The sequence below is a fragment of the Enoplosus armatus genome, chromosome 20 (assembly GCF_043641665.1).
Source record: "Enoplosus armatus isolate fEnoArm2 chromosome 20, fEnoArm2.hap1, whole genome shotgun sequence".
Classification (NCBI taxonomy): domain Eukaryota; kingdom Metazoa; phylum Chordata; class Actinopteri; order Centrarchiformes; family Enoplosidae; genus Enoplosus; species Enoplosus armatus.
In genome coordinates, this window is record NC_092199.1 from 13784636 (window position 1) to 13807945 (window position 23310).

At 41.2% G+C, this 23310-nt stretch overlaps 5 protein-coding genes and 1 non-coding gene across 6 annotated transcripts; 5 read left to right on the forward strand and 1 right to left on the reverse strand.

The window, feature by feature from the left end:
• Window positions 1-1844: 1844 nt before the first annotated feature.
• Window positions 1845-9073, forward strand: lcmt1 (leucine carboxyl methyltransferase 1). Its single transcript, XM_070927305.1, has 11 exons — window positions 1845-2101; window positions 2796-2887; window positions 3305-3426; window positions 3629-3705; window positions 4704-4765; window positions 4858-4960; window positions 6281-6401; window positions 6611-6712; window positions 6883-6974; window positions 8047-8144; window positions 8388-9073. Exons 1-11 carry the CDS (start codon window positions 2016-2018, stop codon window positions 8408-8410), a joined length of 978 nt encoding a protein of 325 aa, XP_070783406.1. The 5' UTR covers window positions 1845-2015; the 3' UTR covers window positions 8411-9073.
• Window positions 9074-10829: 1756 nt separating this feature from the next.
• Window positions 10830-14642, forward strand: aqp8a.1 (aquaporin 8a, tandem duplicate 1). Its single transcript, XM_070926851.1, has 5 exons — window positions 10830-11095; window positions 11378-11504; window positions 11976-12181; window positions 12973-13107; window positions 14443-14642. Exons 1-5 carry the CDS (start codon window positions 10830-10832, stop codon window positions 14483-14485), a joined length of 777 nt encoding a protein of 258 aa, XP_070782952.1. The 3' UTR covers window positions 14486-14642.
• A 1709-nt stretch (window positions 14643-16351) lies between these two features.
• Window positions 16352-17992, forward strand: aqp8a.2 (aquaporin 8a, tandem duplicate 2). The gene is made up of 5 exons (XM_070926833.1): window positions 16352-16611; window positions 16796-16922; window positions 17019-17233; window positions 17721-17855; window positions 17947-17992. Exons 1-5 carry the CDS (start codon window positions 16352-16354, stop codon window positions 17990-17992), a joined length of 783 nt encoding a protein of 260 aa, XP_070782934.1.
• A 295-nt stretch (window positions 17993-18287) lies between these two features.
• hbae5 (hemoglobin, alpha embryonic 5) lies at window positions 18288-19640 on the reverse strand. The gene is made up of 3 exons (XM_070927421.1): window positions 19537-19640; window positions 18710-18917; window positions 18288-18467 (listed from the first exon to the last, which is right to left on the reverse strand). The coding sequence occupies exons 1-3, from the start codon at window positions 19629-19631 to the stop codon at window positions 18339-18341; spliced, it is 432 nt and encodes a 143-aa protein (XP_070783522.1). The 5' UTR covers window positions 19632-19640; the 3' UTR covers window positions 18288-18338.
• trnai-uau (transfer RNA isoleucine (anticodon UAU)) lies at window positions 19010-19103 on the forward strand. The gene is made up of 2 exons: window positions 19010-19047; window positions 19068-19103. It is a non-coding gene; the product is annotated as a tRNA-Ile (tRNA).
• Window positions 19641-21506: 1866 nt separating the features above from the next.
• Window positions 21507-22253, forward strand: hbbe2 (hemoglobin beta embryonic-2). The gene is made up of 3 exons (XM_070927357.1): window positions 21507-21607; window positions 21735-21957; window positions 22103-22253. The coding sequence occupies exons 1-3, from the start codon at window positions 21516-21518 to the stop codon at window positions 22229-22231; spliced, it is 444 nt and encodes a 147-aa protein (XP_070783458.1). The 5' UTR covers window positions 21507-21515; the 3' UTR covers window positions 22232-22253.
• Window positions 22254-23310: the final 1057 nt, after the last annotated feature.

Below are 23310 nucleotides of genomic sequence, written 5' to 3' on the forward strand. Positions count from 1 at the left end.
AGAGAGAGAGAGAGAGAGAGAGCGGCAGGAAGTAGCGTTAGTGCAGCGGACAGACAGCACCACCTCCCCCTGGACACTGACAGGAGGAACCAGCTCACACATGGAGAATCCTGCGTTTGTTTAGCTGTTTGTTGCGTGTGTTTGCAGTGCTCATACAGAAGAGACTGCTTACAGAGTCACTTTTATTGTGCCTTGACTTGTCGAAAAAATTTAAACACATGAAGTGGTGCGGGTAGGTGGTGAAAGTAGCACACGTAATGTGTATTTTTCATCGGTTTTGCAATGAAAAAGATATATAAGATCCTATTTTGCAAAGTGCCTACCACCATCAGACAATGAGCAGAGTAAAACACATTTTGCATTGACTTTGAAATACTAAAGTAAAGTGCTACCAATATATCTGTATTGCATCAGGCAACACTTTTCTCTAAAATTATGGCAATAATTGTCGGCATACTCTGGCATCAACTCATGGCTGTGCAGTGTTAAGAGCCGCAAGTGTGTGTCTATGTATGTATTTAGATCACAATATCCTATTTTCGTATGTATGACAATTACTCATCATGTTTGAATGAATAAAGACAGATATCTACATTTGTGATGGTTGATGCGGCAGTGTGACAGTCACCATCTTACAGAAAAGCTTTCAGAGATCCACCTGTAAAAAATAATAATAATAATGAGCTCATAACATTGAGTGGTTGCAGACACTTGGAATTTTGAAAAGACAAAAAATTCTGAATTTGGTTCAAAAGTGAAAATTTAGTAGAGTTCAGTGTCCCATGTTTATCCTAGTCCCTGGATTAAAATGTGACACTTTATCATTTAAATTATACAGAGTGCTTTTTCATTTGATATATCTGAGACCAAAAAAACAGATTTCCATTCTTATGGTTTCTCCCCCGTGTGGATTCTCAAATGGATTTTTAATAAAGCTGCTGAAGTTTCCTCCACAAGTAGGACAAGCCTTTCTCTCTTTCATGTGACTTTCTGCATGCCGCATCGGCTTCTCTGAGGAGTTCAGACACAGTCCTCAGATACCACAAAGGAATTCTTAATTATCTGAGTTGAAATGATGGCGTCCTCAATGAGGATGGCTTTCTAATGGTAGGATTTCCCACACAGGAAATGTGTCAGAGTGGCTTTGGATTCCACATTTCACATGGGACTCGATGGATGATTTCTTTTTTAACTCCCCAAAGTGAGATCTCACACAACTCTCTGTTTTCACTTTCATCGTCCTTGCTGTCTTCACTCTCATCCTCAGAATAAAACAGATGAGAGTGGTAGTCTGGTTCTGGTGCCTTTTATTCAGGTGCTTCTTTGATTTCTGACTATTCAGCAGAATCACTTTACCCCCACTTTCCAAATTCTGAATTTGCTTAAGATTCCTACTACCAGAGACATCAGGGGTAAATATTGTTTTTTGTTGATGTATTTTGTAATCATAATCGTTACCAAAAAAAGTGATCAACAGAAAGTCCTGTAAGACAAACTCCACAAACTATCTGTCTGTACCTAGGCATGTTTAATGACTATATTTGTATATTAGTGCAAACAGTAATTAAAATTAAAATGTAGAAAATGTATACACAAATTTTGCCACATAAAAACACTGCTGAAATTGTGTGGCGCTTTTATTTTACTCGTGTGCACAACAATAGCTTTTGCAAGGATACTTTTAATCTGAAAAACACTAAACGGAAGTGGCATCTGGTCCGTATATTTCTGGCTCCGTGCAAGTTATTATTAGCCAGTAAAATATCATTCCCTCGTTAAATAGTGCTTTTTCCGTCCAACTTGCAGTTTGTTTACTATACAATAAGTACCTGAGCAACCCGACTATGCTCACAGTTTTATTGTTCTTCCTCCCCGTTTTGTTAAATAAGCCCACCTGTCAAATTGAGCTAGCCTGCTAGCTTGTTGTTGCTAGCCAGCGTAAAGCAGGTGGACGAGATTTTTTCAGCGCTTACAGTTTTAATGTTGACCACGTAACGTTAGGACAAGGATCACTAATGGCAGCCCGGCAACCCTTCACAGATACGGACACTGCGGATGAAGCCGTGAGGGCGACCTGTGACGATGCAACCACATGCAAAAGGTAACCGCAGGATATGCAGCTTATCATTTAACGTCACAATCATACGTGGCTTTAATTGCATCAAGCTAAGGCCCCCTGAGTTGAAGACGTGAAGGAGTTGTTGCGTATCAAAGGTCCTGCTGCACGAAACAATTATTAACCTGTTACTTTAACGTTATAGCTATAACGTGTATAGGTAATCAAGTAACGTTAGCCGACATTAAATGGAAGGCTGCAACTGGTTGTAATTTACTAATGATGCCCCTCAACATCCTCAGATCCCCACCATTGTTGATGTGTTGATGCTCTGCTATAAACTATTGAGATTTAAAACATCAACGGGGACATTTTGAGACTTAGGGATGTGTACAAGGCACCAGCATACACAGAACAACATGGTAGACTTGAACAATATATTTCTTTCTCTTAACGTTGCTAGTTGTCTTCACAAGCCACATGTTGACTCAACAGTTTCACACTTCATATTTGGAGTAGTGTGCACTCTGCTGCCCATGGTTTATTATGGGGCAGTCTGTCAGACAAGTATGGATCAGACCACCCAGTACGGCCCAGCAGTACACAGATTTATAGAGCTAGGTCTAGATTCTTTGTGCAGTCAAGGTCATTTGATTCAATAATAATATCAAAAATGTTGTCTCATTAGGGCTTTACTTATGTATGTCACCTCCTCATTAAAGTTATCACTGTATACTAGGTTTGCTACCAGTAAAAGCTACTGGAAGGACCCCTATATCCAGTATTTCGCAAGATCCGTAGGGGAGCGGAAGGCACCTGAAATCAACAGAGGTAAGTGAGACCATCTCTTCTTTTATACTCCTTTTTACTTCATTCAAAAGTAACTCTCTAGCTCGGTGAGAGGAATCATGTGGTGCAACTCATAATATGCATAAGCGGCACTAGAAGTCACGGCATCAACAGCACATGAAATGAACATAGTCTGCAGCAAGTGCCTCATAAGCACCGTACTGTAGAGTTGAATGGCTGTGTGCAGTGTAGAGAGTAATGATAACTTCCAAGGTGACTCTCTATGTAATCAGATCAACACCTCACTTTACAATGTTACAATGGACTTCTATAGACTTTAGACCTCCATATTTGTGATCTTGTACACTTTTTAGTATTTTCATGCACGTTGCAAAAATGGTCTGAGTAATACCTTTTTATATGTGACCCTTTTTATTGTCCTCTTATCCCGTTTGACAGGTTACTATGCCCGTGTTCAGGGAGTTAACCATCTCCTTGACGCGTTTATAAGGAAAGCAGAGTGTGACTGTCAAGTAATCAACGTGGGTGCTGGACTGGACACCACGTTTTGGAGACTTAAGGTTTGCAGCACTGCAGCTCACTGCCGGCACTCTGGTCTTTATGTGATTCCCCATTGATCTGATGTGGCTTTTGATCATGATTTGACTAAGCTGCATCAAATACTCTTAACCATCTCCAAAGTGTTACTCAATGCACAGATCTATCATATTTGTGTGTGTGTGTGTGTGTGTGTGTGTGTGTGCGTGTGCGTGTGCGTTACAGGATGAAAACCTCATGCCACGGAAGTTCTTTGAAGTTGACTTTCCGACAGTTGTGGCCAGGAAAATACACAATATTAAGTAAGACAACCATGCACTTATAATGTTTATTATAACTATTGGTATTATAGTTTATTTTTATCCACCATAACATGTGCCATACATGACCCAGAGCAGCCACAAGCTTCACTTACAGATTAGAAGATTGGTTATGATTATTATACATATTGCAATATGTTACAGCATCAACATTTAATAAGGAACATCTAATTTCTATTTTATCTTATTTACTTAGTATAACTGTCATAAGGACATACAATAAGCAGCACAAATGCATGATGTTTTTTTTCCCCTTCTTTGGTATTGCAATGAGGGGTTGAAGTCTGTAGAGGGGGACAGAGCTCTTTGTTAACAGAAGTAGCGTTAACTACATATACAGCTGTCGTACAAAAGAAGTCAAGGAACAGTGGCTCTGATTCATATTGCATGTTATCATTACATGTTAGGGTTTATATTATATATTATATCTGCCTATTACATGTAAATAATAATCAGTATTCAGATTAAGCTCCCTATAAGTAAAATCTGGACAAGAATAGTTATTAAATATCTTGCATACTGCAGTAAATGCAAGATTATCACAATCACAAATATAATAAAATGTGAAAAAAAGAAAAAAAAACGATTTGGGTTGTTATCTGTTGATAATAGCGTAAAACTGCTATTGAATTGTATTGCATTTTAATGAGCTGTAATATATAGTCTACTCTCTTGATATAATATCATGGTGTTATACAATACAGTTCAACAAATGACCACAAAGTTTAATTAACGCCTCTCTACAACGGTTTTAACAAAAACTGAACTTAATAAGCTTCTTGAAGGTAAGATTTATTGCAGGACTTTTGTATTAGACACACAACACACATATATGATTCTTTTTGTAGCTTTTGTAGCAGAGAACTATAAACCAATTGTGTAGCATGTAAAATGTTGTGTTGTTGTGTTGCTTTATGTTTATTGTTGACAGGAAGTTTTGGTTGTGAACTCTAATTGTGTTTTTTTTTTTCTTTGACTAGGACAAAACCGCCGCTGTCCAAACCCCTCATCGAAACCCACTCTACTGACTCCTTACTACTAGGTGAAGTTACAATCATTACATGACACAGCAGGAAATCTTTCTGTGTGTCTGTTTTGCCAGCTTCCTTACAGCGTATATTTGTGTTTGCTCAGATGCCCACAGCCTCGACTCCGACCGTTACTGTATCATTGGGGCGGACCTCAGAGACATCTCTAATTTGGATGAAAAACTGAAGAAGTTCCAGCTTAATCCAGAGTATGTGAATATGCATTTTCCTCATCTCGGTTTCATCTCAAATTTTATATTTCACACTAGCCATGCTGAGCAAATGGAAGAAAGCGTAAGTTAACCTGAGGTCAATGTTATTTTGGTCTCTGTCAGTGTTCATTTGTGTTCCCAGCAAGTGTTAAGAAATCCAAGAACTGAGGCTTATCTCTGCGTTCTCTCACTGTGAGTAACTCCAGATAACAGAGTCACTCTACACTCTATACTATATGGCTGTAATGCAGATGTAATGTGTCACGTCTGGAGCCTGATTTGAAAAAATACCCCACCCAAAATGTGCTCTCCCCCCCCCCCCCAGTGGACTTGAAATTTGACTGTATGCTCAGTATGTTATGCTAAATATGCTACTTAAAGGAGGGTGGTGACGTTTAAGCGGTGTATTTAACGACATACTGAGAGGTTTCTGTGGAGGTTTTGATCTTTGTGAAACGTGTCACTATTGGAATCCACTATAACTGACATCAGTTTAGTTCTTTGTGAAGCAACAAACGCTTTTAAGCCACCTTCACTAGTGTAAAAGATTTATGATCAATTTAGTGGTGGACCAACAGTAGGATGCTGGATGGCACAGACATCCTTTTTTTTATGGTAGGATAGCTCAGGCTGGCAAACTCCTTCACCTCAGCTCGTAACGCGCACATTGTTACCTTTATTTATCCAGGGAAGTTTGACTAAGAGCCAGGCTCTCTTTTTTCAGGAAGCTGCAGGTGTGAAGTTAGGTTCTTCATTAGTCTTTATTGTTTAAGAGCAAGGGTCATTACTTTTTTTGTGTTCTGCATAACCACTCTAAAGGTTGGAGTGAAGGTGTATTATTCCTCTGTGAATATGAGAGATTTTATAGTGTAAGTAGTGTTAAGATCATAGAGTATGAAGGGTAACACTTCAGTGAGAGAAGCAAATCATGAGTGTGAAGGTTGTTTGTCTTTGTGCCTCTCCTGATAATTACCATCACCAGGGAGGTTATGTTTGTGTGTTTGTTAGTTCATTTGCAAGGTATCTGAAAAACCTTAAAAGTTTCAATGAAGTTTGGTGGAAAGGAAATGGCTTTAGTGTCTCTCCTGATACACTTGTGTATCCAAGATGCTTTCAACATTGTGAGATTTTTGAACAGTTACCTACTGTGCTTAACTGAAGGAAAACAATCTGTACAGTGTGTTTACTTTCATGCATATCTGGAATAACAGAAATTGTAACATTTGTTAAACATCAAAATAACAGATTTGGAGGATTGTCTCTCTGAGTGCTTTCTAGTTATGTTGTTGTGGTTAAGTGTACTGTTCTTACACCCAGGCTACCCACATTGCTCCTGGCAGAGTGTGTGCTGGTCTACATGACGCCCTCCCAGTCCTCCAATCTAGTTCACTGGGCGGCAGAAACCTTCCACACTGCCATGTTCATCAACTACGAGCAGGTAAACAAAACAGATTCGGGACTTAATCCCGGGACAGCAGAAGAACACAGTTGCTGGCTTCTGTTATCCGTGTCTTAACTTACGTATCTGGATTTTATATTTATATAACTATTGCAAGCCTTAGTATTCCTCATTGTGTATGCAATTAGTGGATTTAAATATGCGTTTGAGCTGAGATTTGATAATGTGGCCTCCATCTGTGTATCCAGGTGAACATGAGCGACCGATTTGGCCAGGTGATGATCGAGAACCTGCAGCGTCGCCAGTGCACCCTGGCAGGAGTGGAGGCCTGCCGTTCTCTGGACTCTCAGGTAATATTTCACAACCAAGACAACAAATAAGTCTTACAAGTTTAGTGTTTTTTAGGAGGATTACTATGAGTTGAGTGGCTTTGTGAGGATCTGTTGCTTGTTGTACCTTTTTAGTTCTTTGTTTTTGAGAATATTCAGACATCAAGTATTTGAATGTGTGTTGTTTGCAGAAGGAGCGGTTTCTGAAGACAGGCTGGGAGCATGCTGATGCTCTGGACATGATGACGGTCTACAGTATGCTGCCCCAGGATGATGTGGCAAGGTAACGCAGGCTCAACATCACCCAGTATCTGCCAATACTGTCAAGTATTCCATTAAACCCAGTTGTACAAAAACTGCAATACTTGTCACATATACACTTGACTAATCCTTCTCACCACAGCTGTCACATCCTCCCCTTGTGCTCTTCTGTCACGTGATTGGTCCGAAGGATGCTTTGTTAATGTCTGTTGATAAAACAGTGCGAGCTTAAAGGGACAATTGATTCGTCACAAGGGGTGCTACTTATCCTGTGAGCAGCTGTATAATGTCTTCAGTGGCCCTGAGGGAGCTTTCTAACGTCCGAGAAAATAACCCCGATGACAATGTCATCAGATGTTATCACAGCTTTGGTTTAGAGAGGACTAGTTTTTAACAGAAAACCTGCCGAATGAACTGTTTGAAAGAAGCGGGCATTTTCCGTGCTGCATTTAAGGAAGTGTAGCATCTGGATTTTTGGAGTTTGAACCGTGGGAACTAAAAGTCAGGATATCCCAACCTCTGCTGCATCAGTTTTGGCTATTCTTTTTAAAATCTGTCTCTCGCTGGTCCCCCAAATTTGTGGAAGTCCCTTACTGTAATGTAAACTAAACCACTGGAATACGCCTTTAATCTTCGCACTTTTCATGTTGATGCTTTACGAATGTGTTAATGCTGGAGCCATATACTTTATCTCAGACTTAAGTGAGGTGTTATTACTGATTTATGACTTTAATTGAATTTGATCAACAGCCTGTAGGCTGATAAAACAAATCCTGTCCCACCCCCTTCTTTGAAACAAACACAAGAAGTCACGTTTTCACATTGGATGAAGGTAAATTAGAAGCTTGAGTGTCGGTACATCAATTGCAAATACTACAGATCAATGTCATGTCTCAGAAGCCTCGATATGCCAGACCTAACTGCATTAGCAAAGCTGAATGAAAGACACCTAACACTAAAAAAAGAACATTATGAGCATCAACAAATTGCAGGCCTGTTGCTTTCTAAGGCGTTTTCTTTATTTGGCCTCCTTCTGTCTATACTCTGATATGAAAGATCACTTTCTAAGATGAAATACCTCCATTTCTTTTAAGAATTGAGCGTCTGGAGTTCCTGGATGAGAGGGAGCTGTTGCAACAACTTCTTCAACACTACAGCATCTGCTGGGCCACCAAGGACAAGCTCAATCTGGGTAATTCACACTCGTGTTACAGTTGCATTTAAATGAATTGGCATGATAGCTGTAGTAGGAAATATGAAAGTATGACTGCTCATTTCCAGGATCATCTGTGCCCACTATGGCGCCATGCTGTCCCTTAGTTTATTTACTTAGTGCTACTCACATGTGTCACATTTTTCATATTTCCACCCATCCGCCCAGTTTGAATGTCTGCTGCGGTCATTTACAAGAACAGGTCATGTTCTGCTTCCTCAGGTCTGTCGCAGTTGGCTTTTTGAGTGTGAGACTGCTCCACTGTTGGACATGCTTTACATGTGTGTACGCCAAAATCAACAACAGGAGAAGATGTGTGAAGGGGCCACATTGGGAAAAGAGGAAGCCCTTATTCTCCGTCAAGCCCTCGTCTGGGAGCTGTTCCGGCGTAAAAAAAACTCCCCGCATCAGCAGAATGTGATTACGTGAGTGTCCTTTGTAACCTGGTATGTGTTGAAGATAAGAGATGAATGTGTCGAGAGCTGTGAAGAGGTTTGTCGCTACACTGGCACTGGACAACCAACTGTAAAATGGATCAAGTTTGGTTTTTTTTTGCTTACAGACATATTTTGTCTGTGACTACGCAATCACATAAACTGTTGTTTCAAAATCAGCTCACATGTGTTAAAGATTGAAGACTGTATGAAAGTTTGAAGAATTTCAGATGTCATATATTTGTCCTCGTCTGGTTTCTATGTGCCATTTTGATTTTATTTATTAATCAGTTGTACTTCCATGACACGTTTTCTTACAAAACATATACGCATGCGATAAAACTAAACTGCAAGAGATTTACATTTGTCCATAAAATGTTTTCTATCCTTGAGCTTCAAACAGCAAAGAGGACATGACAGATTAGTTTGTGATAGATTATATTTCATGAATGCTGTTCAAGTGCAGGTGAATAAAACTTTCCTTTTTGTGTAAGGCCCTGTTGCTCTGGTCCTTTAAATGCACTTTGTTATGGGCTTCATATCATTTGGGTTATCTGCAGTGGGAGGGACGAGCTGAGGAAAGATATCACTGTAATAAGTTATATGATTGTATATTTAGTTACACTGTATGTACTATAAACTGGATTGTGCCCATTCATAGAGAAATCAAACGTAATCAGCATTTTAAATAGGCATCTACTTAGTTTATTAGTGACCTTACATTCAGCTATTCTCAAAATTTAAAGCAGCTTTAAACAATATTGTTGTATTAACAACGGATCACGTGACTACTTGTGAAGGGGTTTGCTTGTAACGATGAGCCCACAGTGAATTATCATCTGACTCCAGTTTCACTCAGTGCTTTGTAGCATATTTCAGATTTGATTTTGGTTAACTGTTTTGGTTGAGTCTCTCCGCTCTCATCAGCAGGCAGTTCTTCTTCCCAAACATCTGGAACAACAACGCCGACAAAGTTAGCGACTAGTTGCTGAATACAGTGTAGCATTTAATAGCTAAGGATTCAGATATTTCCCTCAGACCAAAACGGCGCTAAAAGGAGAGAAAATATTGACTTATATCCTTAACAAGTGGTGGAATGTAACCAAGTACATTTTTTTAGGTACTGGTACTTGAGTATTTTCATTTTATGCCACTTCTACTTCAGTACTTCTCAGAGGGAACTTCTATGTTTATTTGACAGCTTTAGTTGCTAATTATTTTGCAAATTACAATGTTCCTTCAAAATAGAAATGTTACATCATGATTGCCTTAAGATGACATTTCAAGGCAGTAACTAAAACCAGTGATGACCCTTGGCATCCCTCTGATAACTGATAATAAACACGTGTGGAGGAGCGTTGTCGCAGCTGTCATAGAAGACACTGATCATGTCCTCTGTATGTTCTTGGGGGTTTTAGCTGTGTGGGGGGAGTTTATTTTAGTTTATTAGGTTACTTTCTATATTTAAAAACCTACATTTTATGGGCAAATATTGTACTTTTTACTCCACTACATGTATTTGATAGCTTTAGTTACTTTGCAGATCGACATTATGTCAGTCTGCAAAGTTGATGTACATATTAATACATCAGTAATTATAATCCAGTAATATATATGATTCTGAAATTGGCCATTCTGCATAAGCACAGTGAGTACTTTAAGTATATTTTGATTTTAGAACTGTTGTACTTTTGCCTGTGTGAGATTTTGAATGCAGGGCCTTTACTTGTAACAGAGTATTCTTCCACTGTAGTACTGCTATTTTTACTTAAGCGAAATATCTGAATACAAAAAAAAATGAGTTATTGCAGGTTTAACATAAAAAAAACTGAGTTTACACACACTCCTGAGGTGTATTACAATGATTTAACTCACAGAAAACTTAAAGATGTGCTATCAGTGTCGCTGTTGTGCTGTTGAGTGATAAGACACCCCTCGCCCTTATCGGTGTGTGCGTGTTCTCTGACACTCAATAACACAGTACTTCTAATTTTATGAGCTTCACATGATTGAGTGTCTTGGGACTGTATAAACAATTGCAGGAAGGTGGGGCATGAGAGAAAAAACAAATGGGGATGTGCGTATGTCCTTTACGCATCACCCTCAGAATGGCTCATATACATAACTGTACGTTCATCAGACCACCTAGTTGCAGACTGTGGTGCACCAGCGGAACAAGTGAACCTGACAGACACAGGGTGGAAAGGTTTTTTTTGTTCTCCAACTCAGTATGTCAGAAACCAAGACAGAGGTCTTCACAATAGCTGAGGTGGTAGAGCCGGCAGCGGAGCGAGGCATCAGCAGCACAAACAAGAAGAGATGCATCTTTGAGCAGTATGTGCAGCCCTGCCTGGCTGAGCTGTTCGGGACCAGCCTGTTTGTGTTTGTGGGCTGCGCGTCCGTCATTGGGAACGTGGGGGCAGGTGGTGTCATCCAGCCTGCTGTGGCACACGGTCTGGCGTTGGGAGTGCTGATCATGGTGTTTGGACAAATTAGGTAAAAACTGACGACATTCAATTTTGTGTTTTAAATTGTTGATATTGTGTGTTTTTGAGCTGACTGATCATGAAAGGTCTCCATGATAGTTTTGTAGCTTGATCTTACTTTCCTGCCAAAATCATGTGCTTCTGTTTCTATTGGATACAACAAAGTTAGTACAAATACAAGGAATCATTTTTCTAATTCTGTTTATCCCATGTCCGCTGGTGAGGTGTTGTTATTATCAGTTCATAACATCCTGTGAGAGACACAGAGTAAAGTTCATTATGTTTATTGCAGTGGGGGGCACTTTAACCCTGCGGTGTCTGTGAGCGTCTACCTGTGTGGAGGGATGGAGCTTCCTCTGCTGGTGCCTTATGTCCTGGCTCAGATGCTGGGAGGGATGACTGGGGCCTTTTTGGCCAAGGTGAGAGAAAACTACGGAAGCCCAGTTCTGCCAGGAAAATAATGAGAAAAAAACCAGTTGAAAAGTTAGTTGTAATATAAATACTTGAGTCAAAATTTTAATGTACGGAGTCACAATTATTTTGACTTACTAAGTCAAACTTATGAGATCATAAGTTAAAACATTAGATAATAAAACATTTTTGACTCATCTCTTCATTTTCACTTAGTAAGTCATCATTTGGAGATAGATTAAAAAATTACTAGATAATAAATAAAAATTTTAAAGAATTTGAAATAAATGATTCTGACTTAGTAGGTCAAATAAATGCTTGACTTATTATCTCATGATTATGTCTCACTGTGTCCTGATTTCGACTTTGTGTCTTTTTTGTTGAAATTCTGACTCAACAAAACACTAAGCAATTGGTATCTGTAGTAACCTTTATTTCTGGTAGCACTTGGTCCTGATTTCAGTCTGTTCTACTTTCAGGCGATGTACCCCTCTAACATGTTTGCTGAGTCCCTTGGAGGAGCCTTTAACGTCACCAACGATCTTGGTAAAACTACTGTGGCAGAGATGATAATGACCCTCTTCCTTACCACGGTGGTGTGCATGGGGGCCGTCAACAGCCGAACCCGCTCACCGTGGGCTCCTTTCTGCATCGGCCTCACTGTGACAGCCAACATATTTGCTGGGTAAGAGCCTCAGCTGGGAAGTCATCGCCATTATTCCATTTCGTCTTCCACATCACAACCACAGCAGGATTTCTGAAATATTATCTGAGTTCATGATAGCGAAAAGAAAGTCCGTAAAAAAAGGTGATTTTTCATATTCAAATTTATTTAATGAACTGTTCAGTTTCTAACTAAGCTTGGACTAAAATCACTGTCCCAGAACATTCTCCATTTTCCCAAATCAGTACATAACACATGATTCTCTCCAGGAGACTTCCCAGGAAATCATGAGTAAATTATGGACCCATAAAGAGTGTTAATATTTTATCTCCTTACATGAAGAGAAATTCTAAATCCTTTACATTTTGTTGGACAAATATTAGTCAAATATATAAGAAGATAAACTCCCCCCAGACTGCTGAACCCCCCAGATTACCATTAAAATGATACAACAACCCTCCTCCACACATGTTAATTATTAGTCATCGGAAGGACGCCAAGGGTCGTCGTGGTTTTGGTTATTACCTTGATCAGTTTAATGTTTAATATCTATCTAGGGACAATTTCGATATAACCTTTTGATCTGCAAAATAGCTAGTAAATATAGCTATCAGATAAATGCAGTGGAGTAAAGGGTATAATATTTCCCTCTGAAATGTCGTGAAGTAGAAGTATAAAGAAGCATAAAATGAAAATACTGTACTTAAGTATAGTACCTGAGTAAATATACTTGTTTACATTTCGCCACTATATATTAAAACACTGAATGCAGCTGTGTTACAGTGTTGGTTATGTGCTGGCTGTTGTTTCAGAGGGATTGTGTCTGGAGCCTGTATGAACCCTGTCCGAGCCTTTGGTCCTGCTGTGGCTGCCAACCACTGGAACCATCACTGGGTCTACTGGGTTGGACCCATTTGTGGTGCGCTGCTCACTGTCAGCTTCATCAGGTAATGTATAGTTCCGCACACAGTGGTAGTTTGAGGCCACATTTCCCACTTTTTAACAAGCTTTGTAGATTTTTTGGTAAGTTGGTTATATGCAGAAGGAGCTGTTGTTGAAACTTAAAAGTATGTGGAGTTATACATACGGAGCAATTGGGCATGTGGGTGACCTAGTTTTCATCTTGCCAATGGTTTCCTGTTATTCCACTTATCGACAGTTGGCGGTGGTAAGTAGCCATGTGCCCACAAAGGTGGTGAGGAAGAAGGCTGCTATCAAGCAAACATGGATGTAAACAATGCAGCATTTGAAAAAAGATTTTTGACTTGGCTTTGCGAATGTTTTATAAGGAAGTAAATGCACTCAATGTGTTTCTTAGACTTAATGATACACACGGTGTGTTTGTTTTTAAGAAAATAATTACAGCTAAAATCTGATTTTAGTATCAGATTGCATTTAAGGTTAATAATATTTTCCAGAGAGGCAGAAATGCTGTGGAAGCAGAAACAACCTGATTGGTTGAGTTAAACAGAAATGGGAAGCGCCAAAGCAGCACAATGTTTCAGCAGCAAAGGGGTAAAAACATAGAGAAAGAATGCAGAGATGGCAATGACGACTTCTTTTCAATTCATGTGCAACACATGAAGCTGACAGGTCAGCAGTTATAGGCGTTGGGGCTGGTTTAAACCTGATGGTTCCATTGCTAAATAGGTTTTTCCTATCAAGTAGTTTAGTAGTGACAGTAGCAGCCTCCCTCCTCCTGTTCCACTGGACTTCAGTCTAACCTTACACAGAGACAAAGTGCTCCTGTAGCTCCACCCATTGGGCTTCAGCTTTATTACAGTCTGACCTCCTACCTACTTGCCTTTCTTAGTTCAGTCAAGCAGTTACTATTATTATTATTATTATTATTATTATTATTATTAAATATGCTTCTTAACCAGGGATGAATGAAACAATGGACCCCTGGACCCCCCAGACATGTAGAAGGCCCCCACCCCTCATACATAGGAACAAGATCCCCAGAAAACACAACAGGTCATTTTGTGGTCGTTTTGCATCTTTTTGAGGTCATTTTGTGTCTCTGTAGTCATTTTGCATTTTTCGTGGTCGTTTGGCGTATTCGTGTGGTGATTGTGCATAGCTGTTTTGTGTCTCTTTTAGAGAAATCTTGCAGGTGAATGCCATGGAGGACCCTGAACCTTTGGGTCCCTCGGCCTGTGCCCGATAGGCCCATTCAGTAGTCCATCCATGTTGTTAACATGATATGAAGTCATCACTCAGGGCTGCTGTGAATGACAGATAATGATCAGTCCACTAATTGAAGTATCCCTCTTTTGCAGGTTGTTGTTTGGTGACCAGAAGACTCGAGTTGTGTTGAAGTGAAAGTCTAATTTATTAAAGTTCCTCAACAATTGACTGTAATATTTAAATTTGTCAGCAAAATGTGTGCCAATGTATTTGTCCTTGGACCAGCTTTAAATGTTGGCTCGTACTCAATGGCACGTTTGTATTTTAAGATTCAATAAAGTGTTTGATGATATGATAGGGATCTGATAGCTGTTCCTAACTTGGACTTTACATGTTTGATGACTGCTGCAAAAGTTCAGAGACATTTGATAATAAATTCCATACATACAATTTCATACAAATGACCTGTCTTTATTATGTTATCTATTTACAGTCTTTTTGTTCTCATTGTTTGGGTCAAAGTCCCGAATGGAAAACCATGCTTTGATAGCTTTATCACTTAAAAGACGGTACAAGGACAGGGCACTGCATCGTACAATAAAGCTAGATTAGAGTCATAAACTGGTGGCCTTAGATCAGCTGAAACTTTGCAGTAAGTTACAATGAAAAGCTTTCTAATAACAGATGGATTCCAAGACTATACACACATATGCATCCTTAACAATGGTGATGAAGATGGATCATCAGCACTGTTCACCCATGCCAGCCTATCAATGTAAAAATGCAAGATTTACTCAGTTTTTGCCTTTAATCCGTCACCAGTCTCTTAGTACTCACATCCTTTACTTAAGTATTAAGTACAACGATGTAAAAAACAAGTTAAAGTACAAGTTAAAGTCCTGCATTCAAAGTGCTACTTAAGTAAAAGTACTCAAGTATTATTATCATTAAAATGTATCAAGAAGTATCAAAAGTAAAAGTACTAATTCTGCAGAGTGTTACATTGTAAAATATGACATTATCAAATAGTTAATACTGATGCAGTCGCCTAATGTACACGTAGCATTTTAGCTGGTCGAGCTACTTTTAACTACTTTATATACACTTGGGTAGTTTGGTGCAGTGGTTCCCGACTGACGGGTCTGACCCCCCCCCCCCCAAAGGGTCAAGAGATAAATCTGTGGGGTTGTGAGATGATTAACGGGGAAAGTTAATGGGCGAGGAGAGAATAAAAAAATGTTCTGCTGCACAAATCTGCATTCATGTCTTTGGATTTTTTGGAAATATTGTTTAATTTGACGTCTTTGGCCCTCGAACAGTTCTTCAAATGAAACCATGTGAGGAATTTAGAGGGGACACAGCTAACAACTCACAGACATCTGAAATGTGACACGGAGCCTCAACCAGAGAGTAAATGTACAACATTCCCCTCTGAATAGTAGTACAGTAGAAGTAGCATAAAATGGAAATATGCAAGTAAAGTACAAGTATCTCAAAATCATACTTAAGTACAGTCCTGTAAAATGCACTTGGTTAATGCAGGTGTAGTGTGCACAAAGTCACTAACCCACATTGAGCAGTCTATGATCCCGGTCAGTCTTATCTATATAGGCTACTGTCGGTCTCTCTAGGTATGCCTGTGCGTCCAAGTAAAGAAATGATGATGTGGAATAAAGTGCACTTTCATGACTGAGGTCAACCTCGAACACCTCGTGTCACGTTTTGAACCTTCTCATCCCTTTCACTAAAGGTCAGTTTGAGGACTCCTCGGGCCTGACTCCACCTGAAGACGGAGTTGGGCAGGTGTCAAGGAACATGTTTGGGCGGGGATTGTATTGACACAATGAATCTTAGTAAATCCTTCACCTTTGATGTTTTATGACCTGTGGCGCAATTCGGGTTCAGTGTGCCAGCCGCTGGCGATGATTATAAATAACCACAACACCCTGCACCCTTGGCTTTAGTCTGCAGACTGAGTCGGGTGCTGGAAGTGCAGAGTGTCTGTGGCAACCCTCCCTGAACAGAAGATCTCTTAAAGGCAAAAAAATCAAACAAGCAGCAATGGGAGTTGAGAAAATGGAAATGGATGACACGGACTCTACTCTGATGGAGAAGGGCAGCAAGCCACCTGTGTCCAAACCTCCCAACAAATATGAGAAGCTGTTCCAGCCCTGCCTGGCCGAGATAGTGGGGACCATGTTCTTCGTCTTCATCGGCTGCGTGTCTGTCATCGAGAACGTGCCAGCAGCTGGGCGGCTGCAGCCAGCCCTGGTGCATGGACTGGCTGTGGCAGTGATGGTGGCGGTCATGGATAACATCAGGTAATGAATGGAATGAAATAGAGTCAGATGCTCAGGAAATGTGCACTTGTGTTCTTTGCTTTGTGTTTTGTGTTGTTTTTGCTACATAATAATTCACCTCAGCCCTTTGGCAGAATCACATATTTTGAGTGGAATGGACCTCTTGCAGTTTCCCACCTGAGCTCACCTTTCCTCTGCTCTCTAGTGGCTCCCATTTCAACCCCCCCTTCACTATTGCCATCTACCTGTGTGGAGGCATGGAGCTGGTGATGGTGGGACCCTACCTGGCCAGCCAGCTGATTGGAGGAGTGCTGGGAGCTGGAATGTCCAAGGTCAGCTGAAAGTCAACTGCACAATACCTCTGAGAGGATGCACGTTGCACTTGCGAAATCTAATTAAAAGTGACCTTAAAAACCCTTAATTCATAGATGATGACCCCTGCCGGGCGCTACTTCAACGCCACAGGAGCAGCGTTTGATATCCTCAAGTCAGAGAGCCAGCTGTCCGGAGCCATCTTTGGGGAGGTGGCCATGACCTGCTTGGTCACCATGGTGGTGCTGCTGGTGGCGGTAAACGGCAAGACGAAGACCCCGCTGGCTCCTTTCCTCGTGGGCTGCACCGTCATCATTAACATCCTGGCAGGGTGAGATAAAAGGGCGACGAACCATTTACCCCCAATTTGATTTGACAGTCGGCCGACTCCTGTCAGTCGCCGCGGTGTCCCACTGACAGTGACTGACATTTAATTCAAAGTTTCAAAAGAAAAGTTTCAAAATAAAGTTTCCCACAATGAAACGGCGACATGAAAATAAAAGAATGAAAGGTAATGACAAAGATGTATTTATATTTTTTTTTATTATTATTATTATTATTATTATTATTATTATTATTATTATTACCTTCATTCATTTAGGCTAATTTAATTGAATGGTATACAAATCCAGATCCAGAATCTTACATTATTCAATTATTTCAAAATCAGTCAACCAATACTTTAATCTTCACTGACCCCAAACGGAATTAATAGATCTAAGATGTTACGTTATATCATTTTACCACAGTTGTATCACCTAAGACATTTTTCAAATCATATTCATAATAAAAAAAACACATGTTTCTTGTGTGAGCAGGGGTGATGTGTCCGGAACGTGCCTGAACCCTGCCAGGGCTTTCGGCCCGGCTGTGATGGCCAACTACTGGAGCTACCACTGGGTTTACTGGGTGGGACCCATAGGAGGAGGTCTGGTGGCCGCCGCTCTGCTCAGGTAGGAGAAGCCGCGATATGATTGGATGTTTGACTGAGATAAATCAATAAAATGACACCGGCGATAACACAACGTCTCTCCTCTGTTTCAGGCTCATTCTCGGTGATGATAAGTTACGAGTCGTTATGAAATCATAACGGCCTCCATAGTGTGTTTATGGCCACAGTAAACCTGTAAACAGTGTCTGTCTCTCTATATCAGTAGGTACTACAGTAGTTTTGATGTTGTATTCCCCCCCCCCCCTGTCAAACTGTGTGGATTTTTCAGTATGAAATAAAGATGAAAACATGTCGATGATGTCTTCTTTTGTTCCCATTAAAAAAAAGAAAAGTTCGAAATAAACGCATCGTCTTGCCGTTACTTGTGCACGCGTGAACACACTCCAGGAGACATGAAAGACACAGTGGGATGATCAGTTTTTTTAGCGGCATTTATTCTTTTCATTTCACCATGAGTCACATAGTTGCCACACTGCGGACAAGCTCAGCGGTATCTCTCAGAGAGAGACAGGGCCACGGCGGCCAGGAACTTATCGAAGGAGACGTGGGCCTCAGGGGTGAAGTCCTTCGGGTACATGATGGAGAGCACCACGAGAAGGCAGTGGGCCAGGATCTGCGGAAGACGGAGGAAACCTTTGTTTTAAAAAAAAAGCATCAGAAATGCTCTCTGGGTTGGAGGTCGCCTTTTTTTTTTGCAGCACAAACGCGTAATGGCTGCGTAAATCCAGCTCTCCTCGTGCGTAAAAGTACGCACAAGTCGTGTGGGTGAGAGCAGATCCTAATATATAGAGTGTGAAAGTAACCAGTGGAAGGTCATCTCTGCACATATCTTGATACCATGAAGCCCCGCCTCACCTTGAAGTTGGTCGGGTCCACTCTCAGCTGGAAGGCGTGCTGCTCGCTGAGCTCCAGCAGGCCGGTGGTCAGGTCGTCGATCTTGGCCACGGCCAGAGCGACTCCAGTCATCACTTTCTTACCGTGGGCCTTCACGGGGCCAGAGCCGGGACTCAGGTCCGGCCAGTGGGAGAAGTAGGTCTTGGTTTGCGGATAGACGATGAGCATCCTGTGGAGGTGGGGGAGGACGTTAAGCACGGAGCCCTCTAGACTCTGGAATAATATCATGACTTTCACATGGCAACATAAACAGGTAACGTGGCTCCAGTGGCGCAATCGGTCAGCGCGCGGTACTTATAAGACAGTAACCTGCAGAGTGATGCCGAGGTTGTGAGTTCGAGCCTCACCTGGAGCACTTTTGGTGACGATAACTAAATACTACAACCACTTCCGATTAACCTCTAATAAAACCTAACATCTTCCTGCTATGAGAAGTAGGTTCAGTATCTATAATGAGCTATTTGTTTTTCTAAAATTAGGTCTAAATAGGCATTACATTTAAAGGTAAAGCCTTTGCAAAGTTGGATGTTTTTAAAAACTTTTTTTTTGGTGTTAATTCACTTTGTTGCACTAGTAAACAACGAAGTAACTAAACTTTTTCCCCAATTTCTGTGCCTCAGCGAGACAACATTTGAGGTTGGTTGTCTTAGTCTCCACCAGCGACAGGCGTGATCTTAGGTCTCTCCTACAATCAAACAAATCGCTGATCAGCTGCAGAAATAAAGTAAAAGCATGTCATAAACCCACCCCTGACATGAACTTGATCTATGAGCAAACGTGGCTCTTACCTGCCCAGAGCGTCAGCCCCAATAGCATCAGCAGACTTGGAGATTTTGGCCCACAGGGCCTTGACGGCAGCCTTGTCTTTGTCAGTCAAACTCATGTCGGCTTGGTTCTCTCTCTCTCTCTCTCTATACCTGCGTTGGATTTGGAGTTCTACTTAAATTCAGTTGTCTCAGAGGTCACACCCACGGGAACGGATGCCAAGCCGAGTCCACTGACGCAGATCGGACCCTCCCCCACGTCTGATAGAAACGTCCGTGGCCAGATGCCAGCCCGAGAGGTGGTATCAGCTGCTCACATCATGGGTGTCAGTTGGCAAACACATTACCGTTTATATGTAAGAGTCCCCACATGCGGCCTTCTGGTTTGATAGTATACAAGTTTGGGATGACGCAGAGCCCCCCCCCCCCCCCCCCCCTCCCTTCTTGAGGTACACGAGGACATCTCAGGTCACAAGAGGCAGGAGACTCTGGGTGAGTTTACGCCCCAGTGAGTGACGTGAGGTCAAGGTCACTCAACCCTTCCAGCCAGTAGAAGTTGTGAGGAAAAAAAAAAAGCAACATTTTCAGAAGGAAATCCCTGTCAGCAAATACAGTTACTTTTATCAACACGCATTATTATTTATTTACGTGGCCTAAAAGCCTCTTGAACAGCGTAGAGTTATTTGAACACAGGTCTGTACAAAAAAAAGTAATGTTTTTAGACTAAATATAGTGCATTCTTTTTATTTCATTTGGAGTTCCTGCAGCATGCCGCGTGCACTTTATTAATCACTCCCTATAAATAAATGATTCGTCTTATCGCGTTGCAGTATAAGATTTATCACTGATTTCTTTTTTTTTTTTTTTCTTTTTTTTAATTCGCCATTTTTGGCTCCGGACATAAAAGTCTTTCCTATCAAGGGGAGGAAATAGCGCTCATCGGCTTTATCACCGGCCTCAAGTTATTTTCTTAATGGCAACGTACGCGGAGTCTGGCAGCGGGCGCCTGGGTGGAGGGGCCGCTGCTGCAGATAACGCCAGTGTGCTTCTGCAGATAACACTGGGTTAGGGTTAGGGTTGCTGGGCAAAGCCAGTGACACGCAGTGACATTTGAAATGAAGTCTAATAAACACGAATAAAGTTGCTTTATCTCATTTAGAGGCCAATTTTTTGTTTATATTCTAACCCGAGCATTTTACAGAGAAATGCTGCAACTCAGTTTTGGATTATTCTTTTTTTTTTTTTTTTGGAGTTAAGGGGGTTAAATTATATTAAAATGCACATGCATATATTGTGCAAATGTGTACACAGGTTCACATACAGGTTTCCTATTGGTTTCATTGAAATATTAACACATGTAGCCTATGAATATGGCCCCTTGAGCATTACTGAAAAAAAAAGCTACTGCTTTAACTTCAATAAATGATGCTCTCAACAAAGTCAAAAAGTTAAAAAGAGCCCGGTGAAGTAGTTCAGGACACAATGATGGCCGACCCTGCAGGTTAAATTAGGCTAAAGGAGCAGAACGAACTGGAAAACTTCAATTTATCAGAATCAGAATCAGAAGTACTTAATTGGGGGGTGGGGGGGGTTAGAAATTAAAAAAGAGTCTAATGTGCAGTTCGTCCTGATTTGAAGCTGTGTGTGGAAGATAACTCATTTCAAACAACTTGCACTGCAGTTGAATTAAATCGCCTCTAATTCACGCGCACATCTCCGGATTATCAGCCTGAGAACACGCGGACTCATTTGAAATGTCAAGGCATCTTTGTAAATCTGTAACACTATTAAAGCAATATCAAAAGATTCCAGAAACTTCTGGAGGAGTCTGTGTGGTTTATCTGAAAGTCTTCATCTCCAGCCTATCACAGCGGCCCTCTCCTCCAGGGCGGGGGGTGGGGGGGGGGGGGGGGGGGCTTTGTCTTTAAATATACGCGGGTCCCGCCGAGGCAGTATTCAGCCTTTTCTTTCCAAGCCTGATCGAGAATTAAACAAGAGCCATCATGGTTGAGTGGACCGAGCAGGAGCGCAGCATCATCAACAACATCTTCTCCACCCTGGACTATGAAGACATCGGCCCCAAGGCTCTGTGCAGGTACGCGGGGAAAAACTGCTCCTGAGGCCTGACGCTGAGATATGATCATACAGTTTCTGGGACATGTAGTCAATCCTTCTCAGCTCCACTGGTCTCACTCCATGCTGAATTGTCTCTTCCCCTGCAGGTGTCTGATCGTCTACCCCTGGACCCAGAGGTACTTCGGCGGCTTCGGTAACCTCTACAATGCTGAAGCCATCAAGACCAACCCCAACATCGCAGCCCACGGCATCAAGGTGCTGCACGGCCTGGACCGCGCTGTGAAGAACATGGACAACATCAAGGCCACCTATGCCGAGCTCAGCGTCCTGCACTCCGAGAAGCTGCACGTCGACCCCGACAACTTCAAGGTAACGTTTCAGCCCCCCCCCCCCCCCCCCCCCCAACATATGTACCAAAGAAACTGTCACTGCAAATCCTGGCAAAATGCAGGTGAATAGATTTATATTTATTATATATATATATTTAATGTCCCCCCCCCCCTCCTTCGTATAGCTGTTGGCTGACTGTCTGACCATCGTCATCGCCGCCAAACTGGGAAACAACTTCAAGCCAGAGACGCAGGCCACGTGGCAGAAGTTCCTGGCAGTGGTGGTGTCCGCTCTGGGAAGGCAGTACCACTAAACCCAGCAGCCTCCGCAACCCGATGGAGATCTAACGTCTGCTTACTCGTGTCTCCTCAATAAAGAAATAAAGGCCCACTGAAGCAAAGCCTACCTGTTGTGCTTTCCTTTTGACGCGTGCGTAATTACGCATGGCCATCGTATTACAATTTACAGACCCTCGTAGGAATATAAAAAAAAATCTTCATCATTCAAACAAAAGACATGAAATGAGTTAATGATACTCCATAGATTTTGATGTTAAGGGCTTACAGTGTTTGTCTTTATGCATGAGACGGTCTGCTGTAGGAAACCTTTGTTATCTTGTTGGCAGCTGATCTCACTTTACACTCTATATTATACTATACACACTGGTACTGTATTATACCTACTGGTACTGTACATACATATTCGTATCTGACAGGCATTGGTTTCTATTTTTTTTTTTTTTAGAGCCCTAAATGGCAACTTACCGTCACAGAGCACTTCCTCATCAAACTGGTCCCATAATCATTATTTGACTCAGGTGATTGGCAACACGACATTTGGGAAAGCTGCTTTTAGTTTTTGTGCTGCACACACTTGGAACATTTTACGACACTCATAAAAACGTAACACAATTATACCTATAGGTCCGTTTAAAACCAGGATTACAAACCACTCCGCTCTTGAATGCAGCTGTTTTTAACGGTGCTCTTGTTTGTTTTCTCGTCAGTTATTGTTTTTGTTTGTTTTGATTCTGTTGTAACTGTACTCTCATTGAACCTCACTGAAAACGAGGGCACGCCCTCAATGATTCTTCGAGACTTAAATAAAGGTTGAATGAATGAATATTCTACTGCACTGGCTCCACCTGCATATTTAACTGGTTACTTACTGTTTACAACATGTTTACATATATCTATTACTATCTGTTTGTACCGCACATCACAATAAAAATATACATATATATACATAATATATTCATTTACCTGTTTATACCTCACATCACAATAAAAATATATACATATTATATATATATATATATTTATTTATTTTACCTGTTTATACTACATGATTGCACAACCTGTTTACATTACAGTGTAAACATTTTACCATTAG